The 27547-nt window shown below is 45.4% G+C and overlaps 2 protein-coding genes across 30 annotated transcripts in view; one reads left to right on the plus strand and one right to left on the minus strand.

Annotated features, from left to right (window-relative positions):
• Pigk (phosphatidylinositol glycan anchor biosynthesis class K) overlaps nt 1-27547 on the minus strand; it is an 82417-nt gene that overhangs the window by 35771 nt on the left and 19099 nt on the right. For 2 of the 3 annotated variants that reach the window (XM_052178872.1, XM_052178873.1), the window contains exons 4-9: nt 21778-21913; nt 19828-19939; nt 17884-17980; nt 15933-16050; nt 15720-15830; nt 12739-12911 (exon numbers count right to left, since the gene is read on the minus strand). In XM_052178872.1, coding sequence (XP_052034832.1) covers nt 12739-12911; nt 15720-15830; nt 15933-16050; nt 17884-17980; nt 19828-19939; nt 21778-21913 — 747 coding nt within the window. Of the gene's footprint in view, nt 1-8873; nt 8981-9396; nt 9452-12738; nt 12912-15719; nt 15831-15932; nt 16051-17883; nt 17981-19827; nt 19940-21777; nt 21914-27547 lie in introns of all 3 variants that reach the window. The other variant, XR_007977382.1, reaches the window with a different exon arrangement.
• On the plus strand, nt 1020-3433 carry LOC127682543 (shematrin-like protein 1). 27 transcript variants are annotated; one of them, XM_052178877.1, is made up of 6 exons: nt 1020-1307; nt 1344-1397; nt 1542-1577; nt 1794-1847; nt 1884-1955; nt 2028-3433. In XM_052178877.1, the coding sequence occupies exons 1-6, from the start codon at nt 1147-1149 to the stop codon at nt 2218-2220; spliced, it is 570 nt and encodes a 189-aa protein (XP_052034837.1). In that variant the 5' UTR covers nt 1020-1146; the 3' UTR covers nt 2221-3433. The 27 variants fall into 27 exon arrangements, 22 of the variants coding, with proteins under 22 accessions (XP_052034837.1, XP_052034835.1, XP_052034834.1 ...); XM_052178875.1 differs by lacking the exon at nt 1542-1577 and adding an exon at nt 1614-1649; XM_052178874.1 differs by lacking the exon at nt 1542-1577 and adding an exon at nt 1668-1721.

Here is a 27547-nt window from a genome sequence, read left to right on the forward strand (position 1 = left end):
ACTACAGGTGCTCATTCCAAGTTATCCACGGCTGGAGCCTCAAAGCACTTCTCTCTCTCTCTCTCTCTCTCTCTCTCTCTCTCTCTCTCTCTCTCTCAAATAATTTATGTTCTCTCTCTTAAGGCTGTTCCTTTTATTTAACATTTTGAGAGCTCTAAGACACTCATTGGCTCCAGAAGTTATCTCTTCTGTTTTCTCTTTCCTTGGCTAAGAAGCTCTACTGACAGCGTTTCATGTAGGAGTGATTTCTGCACAGGAGGCCACACCGTTCTTCCTTATGTCACTGTGCCTCAGACAACAGCAGTCCACAGACACAAGCTGAGCCCCTTGACTGTGACAGGGTTTGAATCTAACACAGCCATGCTACGATCTGTGCTGAGATGGATTAAAATACTGTCCAAGCCCTCAGTGCAGTTGAAGAAACCAGCAGGCTGTGAGAGGCTCACAAACTCCGTTTATAACCGCCCTTCGTGTCTCTGCATCTCCATCTTAGCTGCCTGTGGACCTCAGACGCTTTTTTACTGTGCCACTGAAGCACTCCTGAAAACAACTCTCTAAAACCATTTACAGTGCCCAGACATAAAGCCATCTCTGACTCAGAAAGAATATTTCTTCCCACAATGCCATGCTGAAATCAGATTATTCATGTATAAAATGACAAAGCTTATTGAGGACTAAAGGCCAAGGTATTCTTTCTTCTAAGAATTGAAAACAACTGTAAGAAGAAATGTTGTGCTATGGTTGATACTAAAAATAAAATCAATAAATAATTCAAAACACATTATCTAGAATAATCCAAGACATTAGGAAGAAATTCCAGAAACAGATCGAAACCCACAATTTGGTATAACTCCTTCAACGAGACAGCTTGAAACAATTGAAAATATATACCAGAGAAGGCAAATTAGTTTATTTATATATAGTAAATTAAATTATATATAATATATTTTAAAGATGCAGAAAACCTTCCATCCCTTAGCTATATTTTAACATGTTCAAGTAGTTCCAAGCGACTAGGAAACACCTTTAAAGGGACACGACACCCTCAGCCATGAGGGAAGGTAGACTAAGGATACTTTCAGAATCCACCTCACAACAGTAAGAATGGCCATTAGGTATCAGAGGATCAACTGACAAAATGCAGCGATGAATGTGGGGACGAGGTATGCTGTGGGGACGAGGTATGCTGTGGGGACGAGGTATGCTGTGGGGACAAGGTATGCTGTGGGGATGAGGTATGCTGTGGGGACGAGGTATGCTGTGAAGACGAGGTATGCTGTGGGGATGAGGTATGCTGTGGGGATGAGGTATGCTGTGAAGACGAGGTATGCTGTGAGGATGAGGTATGCTGTGGGGATGAGGTATGCTGTGGGGATGAGGTATGCTGTGAGGATGAGGTATGCTGTGGGGATGAGGTATGCTGTGGGGATGAGGTATGCTGTGGGGATGAGGTATGCTGTGGGGACGAGGTATGCTGTGAAGACGAGGTATGCTGTGGGGACGAGGTATGCTGTGGGGATGAAGTATGCTGTGGGGACAAGGTATGCTGTGGGGACGAGGTATGCTGTGGGGACGAGGTATGCTGTGGGGACGAGGTATGCTGTGGGGATGAGGTATGCTGTGGGGACGAGGTATGCTGTGGGGACGAGGTATGCTGTGGGGATGAGGTATGCTGTGGGGACGAGGTATGCTGTGGGGACGAGGTATGCTGTGGGGACGAGGTATGCTGCGGGGACGAGGTATGCTGTGGGGATGAGGTATGCTGTGAAGACGAGGTATGCTGTGGGGATGAGGTATGCTGTGGGGACGAGGTATGCTGTGGGGACGAGGTATGCTGTGGGGACGAGGTATGTTGTGGGGATGAGGTATGCTGTGAAGACGAGGTATGCTGTGAGGACGAGGTATGCTGTGGGGACGAGGTATGCTGTGGGGACGAGGTATGCTGTGAAGACGAGGTATGCTGTGGAGATGAGGTATGCTGTGGGGATGAGGGATGCTGTAAGGACGAGGTATGCTGCGGGGACGAGGTATGCTGTGGGGACGAGGTATGCTGCGGGGACGAGGTATGCTGTGGGGACGAGGTATGCTGCGGGTGGGTGTGGGAGCTGCAGGACAGGACCAGCTGCTGGCTGTCCAGCTCATGGACACACAGTCAAAGGCCTCCATGTCCCCCCGCTGCCCTGCCCACAGGTAAAGGGAGTAACTAACGGGCTGGAGTGAGGGGGGGCGGCGGTGAGAGCACTGAGTGCTCTTGCAGAGGGACTGAGTCCAGTCCTAGCACCTAGCCAAGCAGCTCACAAGGACCTGGAACTCCAGCTCCAGGAGACCTGACACCCTTCTGTGGACTCTGTGGATAAATACATGATCACAAGCAAACACACAGACACACACACATATACTCACTTAGAAATAAATCGTAAAAAGAGGAACATGTGATGCATACATGCAATAGGTTATTACTTCTGTAAGGAAGAAAGAAATCTTGAACCTGGTTCTGGCAAATGGTGTGAGGCCACTCAGGTCTAGAAAGACAACGTCTGTGTGACCCCTCTAAGTGCTGACTGCAGCTTCAAGTCTGCCTTTGTGAGCCTGGCTTTGAGCACAAATGGAACCCAGGAACTAGGAAGGAGCTTTCGAGGGGGCATGGCAGACTGTACACAGAGCTAAGGGAGAGGACATGGCAGCTGTGTGCCGTTGATCCCGCACCACATCACCTCCATCCCCGAGGGCAGGCAGGGTGGGGCAGCGGGCAGTCCATGGCACAGGCGGCAGGTCCCAGAAAACGTTTCCTGCTCACAAGCATGCCGACAGAACAGCAGCATGAGGGACACCGAACCCCTGGGAGGCATGTTTGATGGGGTGAAGCCCTCACTGATCCTCTCTTACAGACAGAGGCTGAGCTTCATGTCAACTGATAATTATACCAGCTGCCACCATGACCAAGTGCTGGAGGGAGCCAAGCCCTTCCACTGAATGGGGGACGGGGCAGAAATGCCTGCTGTGTTTCCATGGAGCATGTGTCTGTCTCTACAGACCCACTTTCTTGTCAGTTCAACTATGTAGAAAACAAATTTTTACTGGCTGCATCTCCCGGTGTCTTACAAGAGTGCTCAGAAGAATGTGGTCAGCCAGTGACAACCCAGTGTCAAGTCAGCTGACCCCTTCTCAGCGATTCAAGCTGTCTTTCCACCTCAGTAGGAACGGCCTGCTCTGGAGACAGGGAGGTAGTGGGCTCCTTCACAGCACCACAGAGCCCTCTCACTGGGAAGGTTCCTTCTGATGGACTGGAAGCTCAATGATGAAGCCGGCTGGGTTTTCTTATCTGAGGTAACTCACTGGTGACTTTCATGTAGTCATTATGACCCCAAATTTACCTAAATTCTGGAGTGTCAAGGTTTGACTATGGGTAATTTTCAAGGAAATAAAAAGAAAAAAAAACCTTTCATAGCAAAGCTATACAAGATGAATTCCAGTCATTTTCTGTAATATAGATAATGTGAATTATAGTGTGCACACTAAACAGAAACTCACAAACAGCTCCACTTACTCTTTAGCATAAGTTAGAGCTTTCCCTTCAGTTAGGTGTGATTTAAATCTACACATCATGTTTATGCAGAGTAGCTACAGCAGTTACAGCTCATGTCTCACACGCCCCTCACGGGCTGAAAGCACTTGTGCAGGAAGCTGCTGAAAGACGGGCGGGACGTGAGGCACCCCTGCCTGCTCCAGTCCTGCGCCATCCTGAATGTTCACACTCTGAATGCACATATATTTGGTATGAAGAAACAAAATTTTTAAGCTTTGCAAGACTTCCAGGCAAGACGGCAGATTAAAAACTGCCTATCCGTGATAAAGTTAAGGAGAGTCCAGGTAAGAACAAACTGTACTCCGGAGACAGAGACCTGAGGAAGCTGAGGAAGCTGGTGAGAGAACAGATGTGAAGAAATCAGGCTGCAGACACAGCAGCCATGCAAAGGCGTGTCAGCGGCCCGCGTAATAAGAATGGGAGAGCCCCCTTCAGCAGGACAGGTGCACAGCCTCCGAGCCTGAAAGCCAGCGGCTTACCTTGGTAAGCTACTGTTACTCTGTGTGAGGGCAGTCCACACACAGCTGTCACTCTGCATGAGGGCAGTGTCAGAACCCCCACTGTCCTTCTGCAGCAGGATGGTGTCCACAGCAGGACGGTGTCTGCAGCTGTCCTGGGACGGCTGCACTGTGTGCAGGAACCATCTCCTGGAAGCCACAAGCCCCTGGATAGCCTAAGCAGCCCTGGTGAGAACGAGCAACGTTAGCAGTCACAACACCTGACCTCAGATCGCACTCCAGTACCACAGGGACAAGGCCTGGCACGGCCCAAAAACACATAGAGGGTCCAGGAATAAATGCGCACAGGCAGAGCCATCTAACCTATAACAAAAGTGCCAAAACCACTGGAAGCAGGGCAGTGCCAGCAAACAGTCGTGGGGAAACAGATACCCACACGTGGGAAAACGGAAGGGAGCCGCCCTCCTCAACCTTGCATGAGTCTTTACTCAAGATGGACCAAAGACCTTAATGTACTATCTGAGACTCTGAAACCAACAGAGAAGAAATACAAGGAAAACTTACCAAGACACAGGCAGAGACAGCACTGTGAGAACAGTTCCAACTAGCACAGGAAACGGTGCCGGAGCCAAACCCATTACTTTGCTGGCCTTAAAATAAAAGTGCCCCCACCCCCAAAAGCTTGATATACTAATTTAATAAAATGCAGTCTAAGGGCCCACCGACTCACTGTGAGCCTCTGGTTTGCAACACTGTTTAATCAAGTAAATGAGGGCCGTCCCAGAGGGCCATCCCACCCATGGTGCAGAAACATAATCAGCCTCATTCCTACTTGGGTTCACGGGACAAGCCAGCCAGCTTGGGTCACAGCCCATGGACTCCTAGAATCTATTAGTTTTGTTTGTTAATTCTTGGGAAACTGTAGTAGATTATTTAAAACATCAGAAGCTGAGGCCTTTGGATTTAAGGAGTTAGAAGCTGGTCAACCAGTCCCATTTTAAAGCTTTCCAAACAATGCTGACTGAGAGGACGTGTCGGTGGGCTAGCTCTCTTTCCCTCAAGCTGAACGAAGTACAGAATTAGTGGCTATGATAGAGCACCGTAACCAAGGGAGGGTTTAAAGGGCACAAGGACAAGAGTCTGTCAAGGCCAAGAAACGCCAAGGGGAGGGGGTACTGCAACAGACAGAAGAATGCTGCCAAACAGACCTTGGGACCTGAGTGTAGCCCGGTCCCTTTCCTCTTCAACAATGCAGCTTATATTAAAACCCTTGTCTGAGCAGCTGATGGGCTACAATAAGGACCTAAAAGCTCTAAGCCGTAACTTGGGTAAAAGTAAGGTAAGATCAAAGTATGAAGTCCTGACGAGTTGTTCTGCTTCTGTTTCTTGTGAGCTCTGGATAGAACTCAGGCACTGTGTACACTGGACAAGTTCAGCCACTGACTACAACCCCAGACTAACATAGTTTTTATTGTGTGTATATATGTTGTGTGCATGTATATACACATACATGTATACATGTTTGTGTACACATGTGTGCATGCATGGGGCTGTATATGTGTGTACATGTGTGTGTTGTATATGTGTGTGCATCCCTTTGCACACAGGCAGAGGACAGAAAAAAACCTGGGGTCTCCTGCTATGTAACTCTCTGCATATCCTCTTGAGATAGTATCTCATTAAACTGGAACATGTGGGGGTTTTTTGTTTTGTTTTGTTTTGTTGCTTTTTTGTTTTTTCTGTTAGGGTGGGTGACCAACAAGAGCCAACAATCCTCCTGTCTCCATCCTCCACACCCCCCAAGTGCTGGGGAAGAGCTATGTGCAGCCATGACTGGCTTTGCTTGAGTGCTGGGCATGTAAACTCAAGCCCTCATGCTTGCAGTGAGCGCTCGCCCACAGAGCCCTCTCCAGCTCCTAAAACAATTGCCCATCATCGTCTACAGAGGCATGTATAAGACCACATCAACAATGAGTCCTGTCGGCTTGGAAAGCATGTGGCATGGCTGATAAAAACACACGTGAAGCTACAGAGATAAGAGGGTGGCACACACTGCCCCTCACACTGAAGGAAGATAGAGTAGGATATGGGAGTATTGGACTGTAATATGTCACTGTATGAGAGAGCGGGACACAGGGGTGTTAGACTGTAAGTTTGTCACTGTATGAGAGCGGGACACAGGGGTGTTAGACTGTAAGTTTGTCACTGTATGAGAGAGCAGGACACAGGGGTGTTGGACTGTAAGTATGTTACTGTATGAGAGCAGACACAGGGGTGTCAGACTGTAAGCATGTCACTGTATGAGAGAGCAGACACAGGGGTGTCAGACTGTAAGTATGTCACTGTATGAGAGCAGACACAGGGGTGTCAGACTGTAAGTATGTCACTGTATGAGAGCAGACACAGGGGTGTCAGACTGTAAGTATGTCACTGTATGAGAGAGCAGACACAGGGGTGTCAGACTGTAAGTATGTCACTGTATGAGAGCAGACACAGGGTTGTCAGACTGTAAGTATGTCACTGTATGAGAGAGCAGACACAGGGGTGTCAGACTGTAAGTATATCACTGTATGAGAGCAGACACAGGGGTGTCAGACTGTAAGTATATCACTGTATGAGAGCAGACACAGGGGTGTCGGACTGTAAGTATATCACTGTATGAGAGCAGACACAGGGGTGTCAGACTGTAAGTATGTCACTGTATGAGAGCAGACACAGGGGTGTCAGACTGTAAGTATGTCACTGTATGAGAGAGCAGACACAGGGGTGTCAGACTGTAAGTATATCACTGTATGAGAGCAGACACAGGGGTGTCAGACTGTAAGTATGTCACTGTATGAGAGCAGACACAGGGGTGTCAGACTGTAAGTATGCTGCTGTGTGCACTCTCTTCAACGCTCATGCTCCTTCTGAGGGCAGGGGAAAGCAGTGTTTCACAGATGGAAGACGAAAGAACACGTCTGAAGACGGAAAGCAAATGGCCAGATTAACATGTGTCAAGTCGGTTCCCACCATGCTGCCTCAGGTGGCTGTTGGCGCCAGGGCAGGAGATCTGGCAATCAGCAGCCAGCCTACAGGTCACCTGAGGGCGGGGAGAAAGGCTCACTGGGATCTCAGTGTCTAAAGTGGGGAGACTATTATTAATTAGATCTTCCTCTTGCATCACCTAAAGATGCATTCCTAGTGTTTATTTTATAAAGTGAATCCTTTAAAAATCCAATCTACCTTCCCCCCATTAATTTAGTTTATTATTAAGTAATAAGTCTTCAAACAAAGATCTTATGATTTTTGACCTATAATTTCTTATTTAAGTAATTAACAAACTAATATGCAAACTAATGTATTAAAACATGATAAAGTATGGTGATTCTAAGGTATGATATAGATTTTGCTTTCTTACAAGTAAAATTATATATTGTTAGGTTTCTTACGGCAAAAAAACTCACACACAGAGACAGTCTTACCATTCTTTTCTTAACTGACAACTCAGTATCAAAAGTCTTTCTGTCTTCTGCAAGTAGCATCACAGTTTATTTAAAGCTACAGCCTACCAGGGCTTCCTGAGATTCAGAAAGGTCTGTTACACATGTACAAACATGAGATCATGCTGCCATCTCCTGGCAAAGATCCCAGTCCCACCAGAGGAGCCCTCCAGACCTGAAAGGATTAGCTGACACTAACAACGGCAGGGCGGTTAAGTAAGAGGAGGCATCGGATGGTGCTGTGACCTGCAACACAGACAAGCACTGAGCTGCGTGGGAAGCACAGACCCTTGCGCTTTCTTTATAAGCACAGGCAGGTTTAATCCCTTAGAGGCCATGAGACAGGGCCAGAGACTGGGAAGAGGCTCTCCTCCCAGGTTACGCAGCAGGTGGAGGAACGGGGTTTGAAGCCAGGTGGCTGTTATACTGTAATGTGCCCCACATCATGCGGAACAACTTTAACCCAGGCTTAACTGACTGGAATGACCCAGTGGCATGATTAACAGGCCATCCAGAGTGTGAGGGGCAGGACAAAGGTCCGAAAGGAACCTTAGCCATCTGTGATGAAATCAGACATTTACCCTCTGAGCGCCCACAGACAGAAGGCCAGTGATATGTAAACAGTCGTGCCATCTTGATTGAACATGATTTCAAATTCTAGATCCTGACAGTTATTGTTTTAAGAAAAACAAGTTTGCTGTGATGTATTCTGCAATGTTAACAAACACTAAGTGGAGTCTGTAACTCCGCCTGCCTGGTACTGGCCACTTCTCTTAAGTATGCTGAATGCCTCTGAAGAGGCACAGGAAGACATGGGCTGCACTCCTCACACACAGCCATCCCCGAGGCCCCGAAGCAACCCCTCCTGTGCTTCAGCTCTCCAGAGGGGGCAAAAGAAATTACTGATGCGTTCACAAGATGATCAGTGCATCCTAAATCTACGGTAAGAATTTTATGTTGACAAAATGATAAAATGGATAACTTCCTTATTAGTTGTGTGCCTTTATAAATCAAACAATCACCCAATTTCTCAAGTTCTATTTTAATAGCATCTGAGATGAATAGCACGGCAAACCGTAATAAGATAACAATCAGATGGCCAAGTGAGATGCTGAGGGTAACAGGACTGTGGTGATTGCAAGTACATTAACCACTCTGAAATACAACAGCATGCAGGAGTCGGGGACAGAGCTCCCCGTGACTACAGCACTTCACCCCTCCAGTGCCCCAGGCTGCCCAGGCTGGGCACTCACTACAAGCAGTACTCGGGGAACAGTGTAGTCACAGATTTCATAATACTCAGCATGAATTTTAGCCAATGCTCAGATGTCCCCATGAAATACATACCCTAACTCCTGATTCAGTTCCTAGTAAATACACATGCACTGGAATGCTTGTGGAGACCGTCATGCACTGTAGTCCTTTCATTAGCAGTGACATCAAGCTGTCAGTACCTGGTCAAAAGAGACATCCGCTGGGGTTTCCGATGGGATTTGGTTCAGCATAGCGCTGGCAGGGTCAGTATGATCCCAAAAGGGATCATTAGAAAAATTAACTGTAAACCTACACACAGAAGATAGCTATTCAAAGAACTGTTGGGATGTGTGTACAGACTGTACAACCCAGTGTCACCAGCCACTGTCCCCAAACTAATGGAGTAAAGCCGAGCCCAATCAAAGTCCCAGTGGGCTTTCTGCAGAAAACTAACAAGCTGTCTTGGGCAAAATAAACTTCAACCATGGCCTAACACCATACTCAAAACTTAACTGAAAATAGATCAGCGGTTCAATCATAAAATCTAAAACTATGAATCTGTAAAAGCCTCTGAGACTTCGGGTTAGGCGACGAATGACTCCCAGAGGACACTCACCATGAAGTGCGTCGACCACCAACAGTGAGCCTCTAACATGAACGTTAACCTAAGGCTGAAGAAAACAATTTGGCATTCATGTATCTGAAAAGAACTTGTATCCATAACACACAGAGACCTGCCACCATTTAATGGGGAAACAAATCAATATTTTGGAAATGAGCAAAAGACTCCAAAAGCTCCTTTACATGTTAGGTGACCAGTAAATAAAACGACTGCAGCATCTTCAGTTATTAAGCTGCCAGGAACTCTTACTCCCCAGAATCCCTAGAGACGCTCTGAGGCGTGAGCGCGGATGAGGAGCGAGTGAGCCTCTGTGGCACTTCAGAGGGAGGGTTACTCTGGAAACAGCTCACGAGGTTCTAAGCCTGTACTTCCTCACTCCAATATTTACTCACTTTAAAAGAAATTTTAACGTTTGTATACAAATACTCAGGGCATTTTTTTCTAAATAATTTCCAAAGTCTGCAATGGGGGCAAAGGCCCCGCGTAGTAAATGGACAATCTGTAGGATAAGCAGCCAAGTCTACTTCTGAGGCATGAGGTGCTGGGGACACCAGTGCAGACACACGAGGCACAGAGCCAGTCAGAGAGTGCTACCCCTGCTCCAGGTCCATGCTGGCCCACAGGAAACAGGCAGGGCGTCGAAGCACACTGCTGAGAGAAGCGATGGAGTCTTTAGCAGGACAGACTGACACGGTTACTCAACTATGTATTTGTCAGAATTCTGAAATGTACATTAAAAGGCATTCTATTTAAGAAATTATCCTTTATTTTAAAATAATTTTATTCTTTGAAAGTTTCATACAATGTATCTTTTGTTGTTTTTCTTTTTCTTTTTTGTTTTTTCAAGACAAGGTTTCTCTGTAGAGCTCTGGCCATTCAGGAAACCAATCTTCAGACCAAATTGGCCTTAAACTCAGAAATCCACCTGCCTCTGCCTCTGCTTCGGCCCCTGCCCCTGCCTCCTGCATGTTAAGATTAATGGACTGCGCTACCACTGTTCAACTTCAATGAACCTTTTTAATGAAAAACTATAGCTAGGGTCAACATACATGAATTTCACTAATAAAATAATAGTACTAAAGGCAAAACACAATTAATTGTCTAGAGGAATTGACAGAGTCAAGGAGCAATCTGAGCTCTTGTGCTCACCCTGGCTCCATGATGCCCCTTAGCATGCCTGAGCGCCAGAAAATACAGAGGAATTCTGTTTCTTACAGCTGCTTCAGTTAGTGCTACATACTAACGATTTCATCTATCAAATCAATAACTATTTGATTAAGATATTAAGTGCTAAGTTACTGCACAAAAACATAAAACAGCCAATCTGAACCAATATATTGCATTGTTTCCATTGTGTGAGAATGTTTTTCTTTAAAAATATAACTAGCATTTTTAGTAACACTGTGTTAATACTGCTGATCTAGGATCTGAAACAATAAATAACAGTGTAACCCAAAACTACCTTCATGAAATGTGTTTTTGTGATATCTGCTTTTTGGTGGATCAACTTTTCTCTGCATAAACTGTCATTCATATCTGCATGTAAACAGCACCTGCATACATAAGATAATACTTGTTCATGGATGTAACAGCTCCTAGAGCAAGGTAGAAACAAAATTCTCATGATAACTGAATGAAAGAGCAAGCAACGTGTCTGAGAGTGACCTCACCATGTTGCACAGGATATCTAACCCTTGGGGACAGTCTTCCTAGATGAACCTTTAAAACAGTTAGAGGGGCACCAGTGCACACTATGTACGCTGTTTATACCAGTAATTATAATAATATCACTAGGTAAATGACTATCCTAAATAAAATTTATTTGCAAGCACTAGGGGGCGCTCTAGGACAGCAGACCTTAGTATGCAGCTGTAAAACTTAATTTTATTCTCAAATATAAACTGAGACAAATGTCAGCACTAAGAATTTTGCTTTCAAACAAATCCATAAAGAAAACTGAAGAGTCAAAACCCCATTCCCCCAGCGAGCGCAGCTCCAAAGCCTCTGCAGCCTCGCCTGCCTCCTCAGGACACCGCTCGGAATCTTACTGCCCTCATCCCTAAGAAACATCACATCCACATCCACATCCCGCTCAGGTGGCTAAAGTGGAGTAAGCGGCCGCTAAGGCCTGAAGTCAAGGGAAATTATAAAAATAATCTGGGAGGAAATTTAAGGCTAAACATACTGAATTATAGCAGTTTATTAAAGTACTACAGTGTAGGTTAGCAATTTTTACAAAGGTAATTTTAAAGCTATTGAGTTTTTCCTCTTTTTTCGTTTCTATTTTTTATTGTTTTACATATTCACTTTACATCCTGCTCACTGCCCCCCTCCTAGTCACCCCCTCCCACAATCCTCCCCTCTCCTTCCCCTTCTCCTGTGAGTGGGTGGGGACCTCCCTGGGTATCCCCCAAATCTCTCAAGTCTCTGTGAGGCACATCGTCTCCCACTGAGGCCAGACAAGGCAGCCCCAGCTAGAAGAACATATCCCAGAGTCAGGCAAGAGCTTGGGATATAAAGCTATTGTTTTAAAAAAGAAAGGAAATTGCTATTTCTATTGCTCTTATCTGTTGCCTTCACAGTTTTATAGGCCAACAGCCATAAGAAATTGGAAAAGAAAAAATGAAATGAAATGAAATGAAATAAAATAAGGCCTTGAATTCTAAAACAAGAAATGAGATCCTGCCTAACTCTTCATAGGAAAAGTCTTTCCTGGTATTTCAATTTATTTCTAATTCAGTCCTGCAACTATGAACCCTTGAAACAGTTTATGCTGCCACAGGTGACCTAGAAAAGTCCCCTGGAGATGGAGCCGCCCAGATTCCAGGCAGTGCTAGAAATGCACTGCTATGGCTCCCACAAGAGCCCCCGGCGACCAAGCCATCATTTATCTCAACCAGGCTCTTTTCATTTCAAAAATAATTACTGAAAAAAAAAAAAAAACCCTGAGCATTATGAATATTTCAAACCCCAACTCCAGCCAATTTCCCTCAGTCTCTCTCACCAATACACATGTACACAATTCCCCACAGTGGCCTACTTGTGCCCTCCCTCTCCCGCCATCCCCAACCAATTACCAAGCCCCAGCAGCAGAATGGGGTTGACTAGAGTATTGAGGAGAGCTCCTCCTTAGTACTTCTCAGATGGCACCATGACCAATACGGAACTGCAGAAAACGTCAAAGTGCAAGTGTGCCCACGGTTCCCAGCCAGTCCCAGCTTCTGGAGATGAGTGTGCCATGTACAGACTGCCGAGAGGCACAACTACTCACAAACACCACCCTCACCCCTGAGAGCGTTCTCTGAAATCCTATCCAAATAATGACTACGATGATACCTGCTGTCCACGGCTGGTGAATCCCACTGCAAACTGATCTTCTCTGTCGTGATTTCCACCTTCCGCACACTTCCAAAGAAATCAGTTATCAGGACATTTTTAGGATCTCGCTGGAAGAGGTCAGTACGATGTCCAGGGGTAGACACACAGAGACTTTTGGGACATACTTGAAACTGAAAGTAACAGCAGCAGTTAATAGTGACAAGTACATGTAAAGCAATGCATTAGACTATAGTGTATTTTAAAGTCTGCCAACCTAAAGATACAGTGCTGGCTCTGAAGACTAGAATTCGGTCCTACTATGTGCCTGACAGTCTAGGGAAGCCACAGAAGATAAGTGTGATAAGAGAACCTGGCCGACACCCATCCTAGGTTTGACTCTAACTTGATGGACAAGTAGACTGTGCCACAGGAGTCCGCCATGTAAAAAGCCCAGCGGGACTCTGGGAAGGTCAAGCGTGCTGCCTACAGCGTGCTTCTTGCTGTTTCTGTGAAACTATGTGCCACACATTATATGCCAACTAACTTAGTTAACCACTTTAACCATGGTGGAAATGAGCCAGTTACCTCCAAGACATGCAGATGAAAACATGACTTCTGCACTCACAGATGTCACAGTAAATTCTGAGTTAATTGTCCTGTGACACTGGACACTAGTGAATTACCAAGGACAGAATATTCTCAGTGTGAAAAGCAGGAGTGTTTAGTAAGGTTCGCATGGTCCCAGCCTAAGGAGGACCTGAGGTGCAGACTAGAACAGGAAACAACTGTCACCAGTGGCACAGTATACTTCTGACGACCAGGTCTTCTAACTTTGTTCCTGCAGAGCGTGACACAGTCCTATGACTGCAGTCAGACTTTACTCTGCTTCTCTAGCTGATAGAAGGCAAGAATGACTACAACTTAGCTTTACCTATAAATAGTTATTGATCATGTTATAGATTGGTCTTTTTGTTCCTTTTTGGAGGGAGGGGTTGTTCTTTAAACAGGATCTCTCTACACTCTGTAGACCAAGGTGATCTCAAACTGAGATCCATCTGCCTCTGTCTCATTAGTCTTGGGATTAAGGGCATGTGCCACCATGCCTGGCACTTATAGATGATTCTTATTGAAAGACATTAAAATAATCATCACTGAATTTTCAAATTCAAGCAAAAAAACCAAGGTAAGATATTAGTAAGGCATGTGGATGGATAGTGGGTGGGTGGGAGGGTGGGCAGGCGGGCGGACAGACAGACGGACAGATAGATAGATGATAGATTAGATAGATGATTGACAGGTTATATGTATATAATACATACTGTACTCAATTAAGATAATTACATCTCATGGAGTTTCAATGGGAAAAGTATTTTTAAATTCATTAGATATCAAAGAACAATACATTTTTTAAACTTTTGAGGTGGCATGCCATGTATTCCAAACACTGTGCATCAACTTGTAAAACTTATAAAGCACTGCAAACCCGGGGATGCAAGTTATTTAGGCTCAGAGTAAGTGTGTCACATTCCTGTGAGATGAAGGGCCCAGCACCCTTTGCATCCCTCTCCTGTGGGATGTGACAGCCGAAGGTCTGAGGGAAAAGCTTGCTTTCATGAGGGAGAAAAATGAGATGGTGCCTTTTTCTATTTAAAAAATGAAATTAGCATTATAAAAGGTTTAATATTCAGGTCCTTATGAGGAGTTAACAGGCATCAAAACACATAATCTTCAAGTTGGCGCCAGCGAGTCCTACCGCTCGTGGCAACCAACAGCAGTCCTTGGCTCAGAACCTGCAGGACTCCTTCAGTACTGAAAACCCACTCAAAATCGCTCTGCAGTGAGATCCCGGTGCAGAGCTGCTGAGGTGAAGAGTGAGGGCAGAGCCATCTGCCTGGTCACTGGGTTCTAAAATCCAGGAAAGCACACACAGTGTCTGCCGCATGTGTCAGGCAGCCCGTGACTGCACGGACCAACACTGAGGCAGTCACAGTGCAAGCAGCACACTGGCACCGAGGGTAGAGCAGGAGGACCGGACCAGTGTGTGCAGAAGACTGACCCCGTGTACGCAGCCGCGAGGAGTGTCGCCATCACATAACCACCGGCTGCAGCTCCTCACTGGGCCAACTCACGCAACCTCACACTGCTGTGATTGGAATGGTACAATCAACACAGGAAAGACCAGACATTTTAATTAAATTCAAGTTATACCAAGAAATTATAGGCCACAAAAACTACGTAATGTAGACTCTTTCTTCCAAGAGCTTCATATTAGATGAGAAAGGCTTCACTCAATGCCCGTGATCAACAAAAGACAGGCTGTGGTAAATGTTACAAAGGAGAAATTAAGTTCTATGGAAGCTCCGAAAAGGTAAAACACATCCCAAGGAAAAACTCGGGAGGCTTTCCTGGAAGAGTATCACCTGATTAAACCCACTCAGAACGGGCAGAACCTCCAAACATGAAGGAAACAATTTAAAAACATACCTAGTAGGCAAGAAAATAAACATATGAGATGACAGTCAAGTGCCTCCGAACAGAAGGTGACTGGCTGAAGCTGCGGGGCCTGCGTGCTAAAGGACACACTGGAAGACAAGATGGCCCAGCAGACACAGGCACTCGCCACCATGACAACCCGAGTGAGTTCCAGCGCCACAGTCCACCTGTCTGGACACCGCCGACTATCTCCTGTGGTTTCCTCTGGCCTCTGCACATGTGCACGTGCACACAGATAAGCCCCACAGTCCACCTGTCTGGACACCGCCGACTGACTCCTGAGGTTTCCTCTGCACATGTGCACGTGAACACAGATAAGCATGATTTTGAAGGTTTTTTTTCCAAAGACGATTATTAATTTAAAAAAAAAAAAAGGTAAATTCAAAACAGTTTAAAAGGTCACAACCATGATGCTAAGACAGCACCCATGGGATCCCAGAAAGAACAGACCTCACACATCCGTTATGGCCAGCACAACCACATGCTATAATCCAACAGATACTTACAAGGTCATTCATATTCGTTTGGCTAGCTGGGTTAATCTCTTCCAGAAATTCCAAGACATAAAACGTGTACCTATCCATAAGATGGACTCCGATCGCAGGGTCTGGCTGATGCTGTGAACATGGGAGAGAGTCAGTGTCAATACGAGCACAAGTGTCCTGCTTGAAACATCTCAGATCAGCACACACGTCCGTGAGGGAATCGAGAACACGTACCGACAGCGAGTCCTCTCCCACCTGGCTGCTAGCCAAGGCCATGATGTTCGGCGAGTAAAACCGTTCATACATGGACGCGCCCTGGCAGGTGTCAATAATGAACAGCAGCTCGTTGTAGCTGAAAGAGAAGAGACAGAGGCTCTGAGTTGGATCCAGCTGATAACTGTACATTAACATTTCTCCAATAATTCAAAAATCTAACTCTGAGCCATCTTATCAGCCAAAAGTTGAAAGAAAAATCCTAGACATGGCAATATTCAAAAAGGAGGCAGAGGTCACAGCGGTAGCCTCCTGAGGAGGCGGCCGCCATTTGTTTTCCTTCTGCTCTTGGCCACAGGCTTCAGAACTCAGGCAGCCAGCAGCCACCTGGCACACAGGTTTTCTGGAAATTACATGCACACATGCAGAGGTGTAACTTGTGAGCATGTATGTGTGTGTACATCCTGTTGATGTGCATATTCCACGTATAAGCGTGTACTGTCCTCACGCAGTGTAAGGTATGAAAGAGCCCACAATCTTGGGCTGGAGTGACACACTGGGACGTCCGAGCCACGGCTGCCATGAGAACACCTTAGGGTGTCTGCTTTGACTCACAGTCCCACAGTCCACCGGAGGGGAAGGGACAATGGCTGACCAGCTCCATCCCTGGTGGCAGGAGCTTGTGACATTTTCACACCTCTGTGGCTCAGAACCTGAACGCTCTGGCAAGATTGAGATCCCGCCGTTACTCTCAGTGCACCCCAGTGCTGCTTCTGATAGCTCGGCCACCATCCCAAGGGCTCCACGGCCTCTCACACGGCTGGGAGGCACGAGTCCTAACATCTGAGCCTCAGGACGGCGTGGCTTCCTGTCTCAGCTTCTTCACCCTCCACGATGGGAACAAGCCAACCACAAGCTGCTGCCTTGAAAAGAGAATCGTTCCAGTCACTGTGCCTTCCTTACAAAGATGGATGTCCCTTCCAGAGCTGCAGTCCCTTGGAGATGCGTGTCATGTAGCTGTAGCCTTGCACGGAGGAAACTCCCTGAGAGACAGGATCCTTGCTGTGCTGCTCCTGCGTGTGACAGTGAGCGAGTCTGGAGCTGTGGACTAGAGGAAGCCCACCGTGCTGCAGGCAGGCCTTAGTGGGCCATCAGCCGACAGAAGCGTGGGCAGGAAAGCCAGGACTTACAGGTCTCAGCGCTCACCAGGAACAGGACTGGAGATGTTCCATCTCTATTCTGCCTATGCTCTGAAACTCTCTGAGTGACGCTGAAGTCACACATAAATGAACCAATTTAGTGGCACATGGCTGTACCCTCAGCTGCTCAGGAAGCTGAGGCAGGGGTACCCTGGGTTTAAGGGCAGCCTACGCTACACAGTGAGCCTCTCTCAAACGCACTGGGAAGTGAGGGTGGCAGCTGCATGACATTACGGTAGATCTTAAAAGCCAAAGACAGCCCGTGGGAGGGCTCTTGGGACCCAGACCTACAGCCTGAGTTCAGCGCCATCACCACAGGGTAGAAGGACGGAGCCAACTGCACAAGGTCTCCTCTGACCTCCACATGCACAACATGGCGCGCGCGCGCACACACACACACACACACAGGCATGCAAGTACACACATGCACACAGCACTAAATACATGAAAAGATATTTCAAGTCATCATTCATGCTAAATAATAACTGACGTTTTCTTTCACAAAACTCTCTTCAATGAAATAACAAATATAAATTTCAGATGGTGAGAGAAGTGATTAGGACCAGTTAAAATCCTATAAAATAACTACACATCTCCCACAAGAAATGTTGATATTAGTTTATCTTGGAAGAAGAGGTCATTTGTTAGGGGCTGGGTGTGTAGCCCCGGGCAGAGCACCTGCCTGGTGTGTATGAGCCCTGGTTCAGCCCTGACACTGCAGGAGAAAAAAGGGAGCAGTTAAAAGATAAAATGAAGAGTTACTTGCTAGTTACCGTCTCTTCTGCCACATCTGTTCAAAAGCATCTGCAAGCTCTATGTTGGTGATTTCTTCTGAATCTTGGAACTTCAAGAAACCGTTTCCTCCATGACCTTATAGAAAGCCAAAAAGACAACACTGACATATTCCCTAATGCATATAGAAACACATACACAGTGCAAACACTGACATATTCCCTGATGCACACAGAAACATACACAGTACAAACACATCCAGATAAACACACTTAGATTATTTGCTGGGATGCTTTAATGACTTCCTTAAGAAAATATGGGCTAGAAAGCAAATTTACTTTTCCATACCAACTTAAAACAGAGTGCATAAGAACAGTACATATAATTTCTCACTATCACTCAACTGCCTAGGCCCCGGCAGTCTGTCTGACACTGACTTGACTTTGGTGAGTACGAAGCTGACACACCGAGTAGACCCGGTGCACTCTCGTTCCCTGCACACTGCTGTTATTACTCGGAAGTGTGGCTGTCACTAACAGCAGTGTTTTTATCCCTGAACAACTAAACACAGTCCATTAGCCGGCCAGGGGGTGGCGATAGGAAACAGCCACTGTGTCTGGATGCGGACCCTAGCTGTGCCACTTGCGGGCTGTGCTATTGTAGGTAAATAACTTCATCTCTGCCTTATTCTCCTCAGCTACAGAGTGAGAGCATTGGCAGCCTCACAGCCCATGTGCACATTTGACAAGCAGCTCCCTCTGAACAATGAAGGAGGGAAAGCCTATTTGTAGTGACAGATGAGTGCCCGGTGAGCAAGCCTTTGTGGAGAAAAGTGTATTTCTCCTTCCCATGAGACACCCCGCAGCAAGGCACACAAGTTAGTCAAAACACACTAGATGTCAGCTCCCACTTAACGCCAGGCCAAGTGCTGTGCGCACACACGGTAGACCTGCGTGGCCTGCGTGGCGGCTCTGGCTATCAACACTGAGGACACCAGGCTGCCGAAGGATGAATGCGTTAGCAGAGGCAGTGATTTAAGACGGTTCGCGGTGTACAGAAAGTCTCAAAAGGATCAGCTCCTATTTTATTATCATGATTATCAGCTATTCCACTGTGTTGCAGACTCTCCAACACAGACTGTATCAGAACTGCTAGAATTTCCTTCATGTCTGGAGTTATTTTCAAAAAATAGCGACAAACCAAGAAAAAAATGTAAAATATGTAAATCCTGCAGTTTAGTACTTTAACTGAAACTAACCTACAAATTATAACATCCAGGAAATATGTTCACCATACAGTTTCACAAATCCCACCCCAGACCACAACAAAGAAATCAAGGCTAAGCCTCAGCTCTGTCCTGAGCAAATAAATCCTTCAACAGTAGAATTTAGGGGGGTGTGGCAGAGAAGGGCAGGCCTGCAGTTGCATTAGTGCTGAGTAGGATTTTGAAGGGAAGCAGAAGCCAGACCGGGAGTGACAGGAGAGGACTCGGGGAAGGCAGCAGCCAGAGGAGCTCCTTGAAGAGCAGGCCAACAACAGGTGACAGTCACGCATGGCCTTCATCCGAATGGGGACAGGAGGGCTGCGGATGGAGGCCGTCTGTTTCCACAGTCAGACATTTTGAGACTAGGACCCAGGCCTGAGTGTGAAATTAACGTGTGTTTCTTATGCACAGATTCTGAAGGTAACTTTGTCCCTTCTCAGTGTCTGCATGTGGACCGCCACCTGTCACGTGAAGTCAGGTGGGGATTTACCCACCTGGGATGTTTGCACGGGTTGGCAACAATTTTAGATTCTGGAATAAGGATCCTCAACCTATGTTCCTTTCAACTATCACCTCAGGTAGTTCTGTATCATGAGACTAAAGCACTGCACACACACGATTTTAACCAAAGGTCACTCTGTTACTTTAGCATTTGTTCGCAGGGCTCCATTTGATCATGTTTCAATATAATCTACTATGAACTCTTTAAACTCTGAAATACCTGTCATATAAATGAGGATATTGCTTCTGTCATCGGAAAGAAGACGCTTTGAACGAGGGGTGCTGGGTGGAACCCTCCCGGTTAATACTCGTAGAAAGTTCTCCACGGTTACCTAAAAAAATTTAGTTGTTTTTTTTTTTAAAGAGCAATCAGATGAAATCAAACCTAAAGATATTCAAAACATTCCTCCTATCTATATATTACTCAGTGTAAATTGAAAATAAAACAGAAAGCAAATTATAGTGTAAGCAAACACTAAATTACTAAAGCTAGGCACACACCTCTATATATCTCAGCCTGGCATGGGTGTGCTCCTGTGACCTAGCATGGGGGGGGGAGGTATACAGGGGACTGAGGCAAGAGAAGGGAACCCCAAGGCCAGACTGCGCTATACAGCAAGACACAATGGAAAGAAACGCCTTAGAGCTAAATACTAACAAGGAAAGGCTACGCTGGAGCGAAATAATTTAATTCTCTATTTACAATTTTAAATACTATATGTTAAAAATTGATCCCAAAGTTTACTGACTTATTTATAGAAGCAATTCTTTGGGAGGAAAGATAATACAAACACTTGTAAATAACTAGTTATGTCATTCAGCTAATTGTGCCACTACTCAGTCAATGACAGGGTGGTCACTCAAGAGGACATGGCATGCCACCACCAACACCTGCACCTGCACCTGCACCAACAACACCAACACACGCCAAATTATCTATCTTTAAATTTAGATGCATTGTGTCACTATTTGATTTCCATCAAAATATCTTCAACTTATAAAACACATTTTAAACAGATCTTTCTATGTGAAATTTCTATATTTCTATATTTCAATGTGAAATTTCTAGGCATCTGGGATTCTTTGAAGGCATTTTTAATGTTGTAGAGAAAAAAATACTAATTTAAAGTTAACGGTTGAGTCATATATCAATCATTATTTAAAATTTAATTTAAAAAGCAGGAAATCCATTCAGCTTTTTCAACAGATTGTTTTTCCTAGACCATGAGTGGAAGATACGCATGAACATACGTGCATAAGCTGCTTACATGCATGAACATACGTGCATATGCTGTTTACATGCATGAACATATGTGCATAAGCTGTTCAGAACACAACAAAATGCTGAGGGTTTTAACAGGATCTCTTACTGGCTAACAAGGTAAGGAATAGTCTCACATTTTCAAATGATCAACTAAGAAATTGAACATTCATTCACACCAATCTGCAGAATTGTTCTGAGCAGCTGTAACTCGAGTACTTGCTAACTGTAAGACACACAGAATCAGGACAAGTCCTTAAAGGGGCTCACAGCCTGGGGCAGGCTGCTCTGACAGCTGACATGAGAGCTTTGCAGACAGACGGGGCCTCCTACCCTCAGGGCCTTGGTGAGAAGGAAGCAGGATCTAAGATGGCTTCAAATCCCAAACAGGCTTGAACTTAAAACCTAAGTTTCTAAGGAAGAAGATATGGCATAATACCACTCTTGGAGTGCATGTTACTTTTAACTGGGTGACTAGAACACAGTGGGAGCTTATTTAAGGTGGTCTCCTGTCAAACAGGTGAGCCTACCCTTCACCCGCGCAGCACAACCTGTCATCTACAAAGTAACACCTGAGACCATGCAACTGAGTTAAGAGTCTCAGTCCATTTACAGTCGGTGGCCGGCTATGTTCACAACTGTCCTGGGCACATAAGGCCCACAGACACAGACTGGACAAGATCCACCACTTGAGAAGAGGAGGAGTCCTTGTTAGTCATGGGTTTGTCCACAACTAATATGATCAAGTATGAAAACCCAGCCTTTCCTGTTAACACAGTCAACAGGACTGTCCCAGTCAGCCTCATGCATTAAGAGCTGCGAACTCCAGAAGCTGACTGGATCCCACCAGAGCACAACAACAACTAACTGGAGTTTAAAGATGGCTGCGCAATTGTGGGGACCACAGACCTCATAGCTTCTGTAGTCTACTTCCACGTCGTCTCCGTACACGTTGAGCTCCATGTTCTTGTGGCTGAACACGGTGGCGGGCTTGGGGTTCCGAGCGTTGCATGCCATGTCGTCAGCAAGCATCAGGACGATGTGACTGGCAAAGGGAAAGCAGTCTTTACATAAGGCCCAGAGCTCAACAGGCAGGGTTCATGTAGAAGGAGAAATTCCATTCAACCTTCTCCTCATTAAAAATAACTGAATTTTATTGAGGCAGTCAAAGAGCCTTAACTACCTCTCCTGTTATAAAAGATATTAGGAGAATAACTCAAAGCAGAGAACAGGCATTCTAACACAGAATGTTAGAACTTTTAGTGTAAATTAACATCTTCCATGTAACAAAAGGAAGCTAAAGGAGCTATACCAGACAAACACCTTAATATCTAACATCCTCAAGAGTGGAAAACTCCACACTAAACTATGATCTTCTAGAGGATTTAACTTTCAGACATGCAATCATGAAATCTGCAGTTCACAAGCCTGTGCAGGCAGTGCAGCCAGACAGGAAGCCTGTACCACACCAGGTCACACCTCAGGCCATACCCTGAATGCTAGCCACCACCCTTCTTCTAGCTGTTTGTAAAGTCTACTGGTTCCATCCTACCACTCCTATTCAGAATGCTTGTCTTGGCCTTTCTATTCTTTCTGCTCTTCCCAATCCACTGACTAGCCAGACTTCCAATGATTCCAGTTTCTGATAAGGCACTGTTTCTCATGGTCTGTCTTGCTGACTCCAAGACAAGAATGCATCAGAAATAAGCATCACACCCTGTCACCATCCCATGAGGATACAAGCCGAAGGAGAACTCAGGTACCTGTTCTAATTACCACCACATTCAGGCCTGGAAGAGTTGATGCTTAATAATTTAAGTGACTCAAGTATCTTCATTTTTGAAAACCTGAAGAGGAAATTGATCCTACCACTGAAACTTGGTACCTGTGAGTCAGAAGAATTCTCTATTTGACATACACTTGAGCACCCCAGCACAGGGGAGACCCACATGGTGGCATATATAATTAATTTAGCAGAGATGGCAAGGAGAGAATGTTCTGCAGCATATGTTCCAAATACATTGAAGTTCAAGCCTGAAACACTGATTTGTCTGGGAAGATTTCTACTCTGGAAGCAGTCCAAGCCTGCCCGCTCTATATCAGCCTGCAGCTGTTCCATCTCTAAAATGGAAACGTGGTTTCTCTTTACAGCTTAGCAAGGTCATTAGTTTACATTAAGTTATAAGTTTCATTAAACAAGACAGACTAATAAACACATGTATAAAAGTAAATCTTCCTTTGGGTCAAACTTTGTTTAGAGCTAATTTCTGTGAAATGAAATGATTACCATATCAATCACAGCACATGTAATCCATGTATTTCTGAGATGATTTTGAGCCTCAGTGTAAGTACTTGACCCTTGATTAAATATCACCAATATATCATAAAAAACAACCTTACTAGTGATAATGTAAATGAGTAATGAGTTGAAAGACAATAGATTACAAAGATTTCAAAGTATAATGACACATTCTAAGTCACTATTCAGAGCTTAGAAAATGTTCAAAACTGACTTTCTGATGAAATGCAAATTTCTCTTTGGTCCAGATAGTTAAACTTTTGTATAACAACACATAAATACACAGACGCAAATAGACTACTTGGGCTTACAACTCTAATGACAAACTAAAGATGCAAACTGTAAATTAAATTCCAACAAATTAGCAAGCTCACACTGCTTTGAAAACCTTACTCCTGCTTGGAGGATGAGGGTGACACGACTTTGCTAAAGCAAAAGGACTGCATGCCTGGGCTGCAGAGGGGTGTCAGTCAGGGTCCACATTTAATGTTGACTTTGACAACTACTGTACAACCATAACTTGGTGATATAGACAATGTCTCGCCACACAATTATATTGTATAATACATAACCGATAGTCCTCAGTGCCTGCTGTTCAAAACAATCAAGTTGTATATTTAGGAAACGTCTGCCCATCAGAAATCCCTGAGGGACAGCTCTAGCTGATGGCTTTCAGGGTCTTCCCTTAGGGCCAGTTCAGCATCACAGCGGGCCCATGACACACAGAGATACCGACACTGAAGGCCCGCTTCTGTAAGCATCAAGGATACAGAACTCATCACACACACACACACACACACACACACACACACACACGCTGCAGGGGGATGTGCCTTGCAGTTGGGGAGCCTCGGCTGTCTCACCTGATGATGCAGCTCTCACACCTGACTCTGCCCAAGACACAGCTAACAAAACAAAGCATATGTAATGTGGCAAAAGTAAAGCAACGGTGAGCACTGCAGCGGCAAGTCCAAGAGGCTTCCACAGCCATCGGTGAGCACTGCAGCGGCAGGTCCGAGAGGCTTCCACAGCCATCGGTGAGCACTGCAGCGGCAGGTCCGAGAGGCGGTCCTGCTTCCACAGCCATGCTCCTGAGGAGGGAGCACGCAGCACCTGCTGACCCAGCCACTCGTGCACCCACTGCTTCATGGAGCTCCCACGCCACAACAGGACTTTTATTGGCTCGGATGGAAGTGAGGACACAGCAAACTGCTGAGACTTCTGACCTCAGCACATCTATCAGTGCATACGCTGACTGAAGCTGTATAGACTTCTTCATGACCATGATCACCACACAAATGAACTTTAAAACGTCTGCTTTAAGAAAGAAGAGATCCAACTTTATACAAATGTGTGTGGTGTGATGATGATCAAGTAAGTGCTTTCCCAACTCTTGTTCTGGCCAAACCTGGCACCCAGCACATCTGCGGGCAAGTGTCTGTTCCTTACTAAAGTAAGTGTTCCTCAGCCCAATGAAGCCAGGAACCAAGGGATGCAAATGGCACTTTAAATAGATGGATCTCTCAAAGTCTGGAATAAGAATTTGAAATTTCAAAAGACATAAAATTATACTTATTGGATATTAGCCCTCTATCTGATGTAAGGTTGGTGAAGATCTTTTCCCAATTTGTTGGTTGCCAGTTTGTCCTTTTGATGGTGTCCTTTGCCTTACAGAGACTTTGTAATTTTATGAGGTCCCATTTGTCAATTCTTGATCTTAGGGCATACGCTATTGGTGTTCTGTTCAGTAACTTTCCCCCTGTGCCCATGTGCTCAAGGGTCTTCCCCAGTTTCTTTTCTATTAGCTTCAGAGTGTCTGGCTTTATGTGGAGGTCCTTGATCCATTTGGAGTTGAGCTTAGTACAAGGAGATAAGGATGGATCAATTTGCATTCTTCGGCATGCTGACCTGCAGTTGAACCAGCACCATTTGTTGAATCCAATATATACAAAGAACTCAATAAGTTAGACACCAGAAAATCTATTAAAAAATGGGGTACAGAGTTAAAGAATTTTCACCTGAAGAACTTCGGATGGCTGAGAAGCATCTTAAAAAATGCTCGACTTCATTAGTCATTAGGGAAATGCAAATCAAAACAACCCTGAGATTTCACCTTACACCAGTCAGAATGGCTAAGATTAAAAATTCAGGAGACAGCAGGTGTTGGAGAGGGTGTGGAGAAAGAGGAACACTCCTCCACTGCTGGTGGGGTTGCAAATTGGTGCAACCACTCTGGAAATCAGTCTGGCGGTTCCTCAGAAAACTGGGCACATCACTTCCAGAGGATCCTGCTATACCACTCCTGGGCATATACCCAGAGAATTTCCCAGCATGTAATAAGGATATGTGCTCCACTATGTTCATAGCAGCTCTATTTATAATAGCCAGAAGCTGGAAAGAACCCAGGTATCCCTCAACGGAAGAATGGATGCAAAAAATGTGGTATATCTACACAATGGAGTACTATTCAGCCATTAGAAACAATGAATTCATGAAATTCTTAGACAAATGGATGGAGCTGGAGAACATCATACTAAGTGAGGTAACCCAGACTCAAAAGGTGAATCATGGTATGCACTCACTAATAAGTGGATATTAACCTAGAAAACTGGAATACCCAAAACATAATCCTCACATCAAATGAGGTACAAGAAGAACGGAGGAGTGGCCCCTGGTTCTGGAAAGATTCAGTGTAGCAGTATAGGGCAAAACCAGAACAGGGAAGTGGGAAGGGGTGGATGGGAGAACAGGGGGAGGGAAGGGGGCTTATGTGACTTTCGGGGAGTGGGGGACCAGAAAAGGGGAAATCATTTGAAATGTAAATAAAATATATATCGAATAAAAAAAAGATACTTAAATATATATATATATATATATATATATATATATATATATATATATACTTATAATAGACTGGCATTGCCTGATTAAAATGTTTTCATTGAATAAAATAATTGATATTATTCAAAATATTTTAAATTTTTCCCTTAAAATTGGTATATTCTATTGGCATGATACAATCAAATAATACTTCCTTGAGGACAATCTGTAACTACCACACAAAGCTGGAATGGCAGCTGAAGTGAGCTCATGGGTCCCTAGACCCCTCTTTTCTGCCTTTGAGGTGCTGTCTTTTCCCTACAGGCAATCAGACAGGCACTCTGCTGCAGCTCTAGGTAATGTCCGCTGGACCAATAAAGGTCAGGCCCTGATAGCCTGAAGTCAAGGTCTTCTTTGCTATTTCTTCCTCTTCTATCCTATCTCCACACTCTTAACTCTTACCACCAAAGTAGCACAGCAGTGACCCTAGCAGACCTGCTGCCAACAGAGGGCATTCTGAGCTACTTGCCGTCCCAGACTGCACAGTGCTAGTCACTCTGTACTTAGAGTGTTAGAGGTAAACATGCAAAGCCAGGCATGGCAGCAGTGGAAACACCAGCACATGGGAGGACGTGGCAGAGGATCAGAGACCAGCATCAGCCTCGGCTTCATCTCGTTAGTGGACTATCTGAACTGCAGAGACCTGTGACAGAGACAGATCCAGTTCAGGGAGGGAAACACAGAACGAGGGGGGGACAGAAGGGGGCGCCTCACAACACAGCGGACAGGAAGTCATAGGTAGCACAAGGACAACAAACGTCATCACTAGGGTAGAGTGGCCTTGCTACAGGCTCATGCAGGACCAAGTCACAACAGCAAGCACTCAGGAAGTGCTGGGTGTGGCCAGGGCACTGCACTCTTCTGGGCATGGCCTGGGCCCTTCACTAAGTGTGTGAGCTCATCACACAAATCAGTGTCTACAAAGCCTGTGAAATCTGCAGTCCTCTGCACTAAAGGCAATGAGGCCACAGCACTAAGCATTAGGTGTCGCGCCCTGGGCCGCGCGGCTGGAGAACGGTGGAGCTTGACTGTAATCACCGATCCTGTTAAGGTGAACAACTCTGATATCCTGAAACTCTACTAACTTAAGTTAGAAAGATTTAATACAGGCATCATCTTATATTGATAACCTAATTGACCGAGGTGATTAAGTTAGAAGCAGGAACACGTTGTGACTGTTAATATTCATGACCCATAATGAAAATAAAGTAGGCCCTTGAAAGTCTAAATGAAACTATCCATAGGTCTTTAAAACAAAAATTCTCAAATCTAAGACTAAAGCCAGGCACTACATACAGCACACACCTACAATTCTAGCACTTGGGAGATGGCAGCAGGAGGGTCAGGCGGGTCAGGAGTTCAGGAGGTCAGAGGTCAGGGGAGTCAAGAGCTCAGAGGGAATCAGTTCAGAGGGTCAGGAGGTCTGGGGGTCAGGAGTTCAGGAGGGTCAGGAGGGTGGAATTCAGGAGGGTCAGGAAGGTCAGGAGTGTGGAGTTCAGG

This window comes from Apodemus sylvaticus, chromosome 4 (genome assembly GCF_947179515.1).
Source record: "Apodemus sylvaticus chromosome 4, mApoSyl1.1, whole genome shotgun sequence".
In the NCBI taxonomy this organism is placed as follows: Eukaryota; Metazoa; Chordata; class Mammalia; order Rodentia; family Muridae; genus Apodemus; species Apodemus sylvaticus.

What these genes read in the sequence shown, in the direction of transcription:
- LOC127682543 (XM_052178874.1), top strand. Translation starts at nt 1,147, where the DNA reads ATGAATGTGGGGACGAGGTATGCTGTGGGGACGAGGTATGCTGTGGGG. An exon ending in AGGTATGCTGTGGGGATGAG is followed by an intron (nt 1,308 to 1,343) that starts GTATGCTGTGAA and finishes TGTGAGGATGAG; the next exon opens with GTATGCTGTGGGGATGAGGT. An exon ending in AGGTATGCTGTGAAGACGAG is followed by an intron (nt 1,956 to 2,027) that starts GTATGCTGTGGA and finishes TGCGGGGACGAG; the next exon opens with GTATGCTGTGGGGACGAGGT.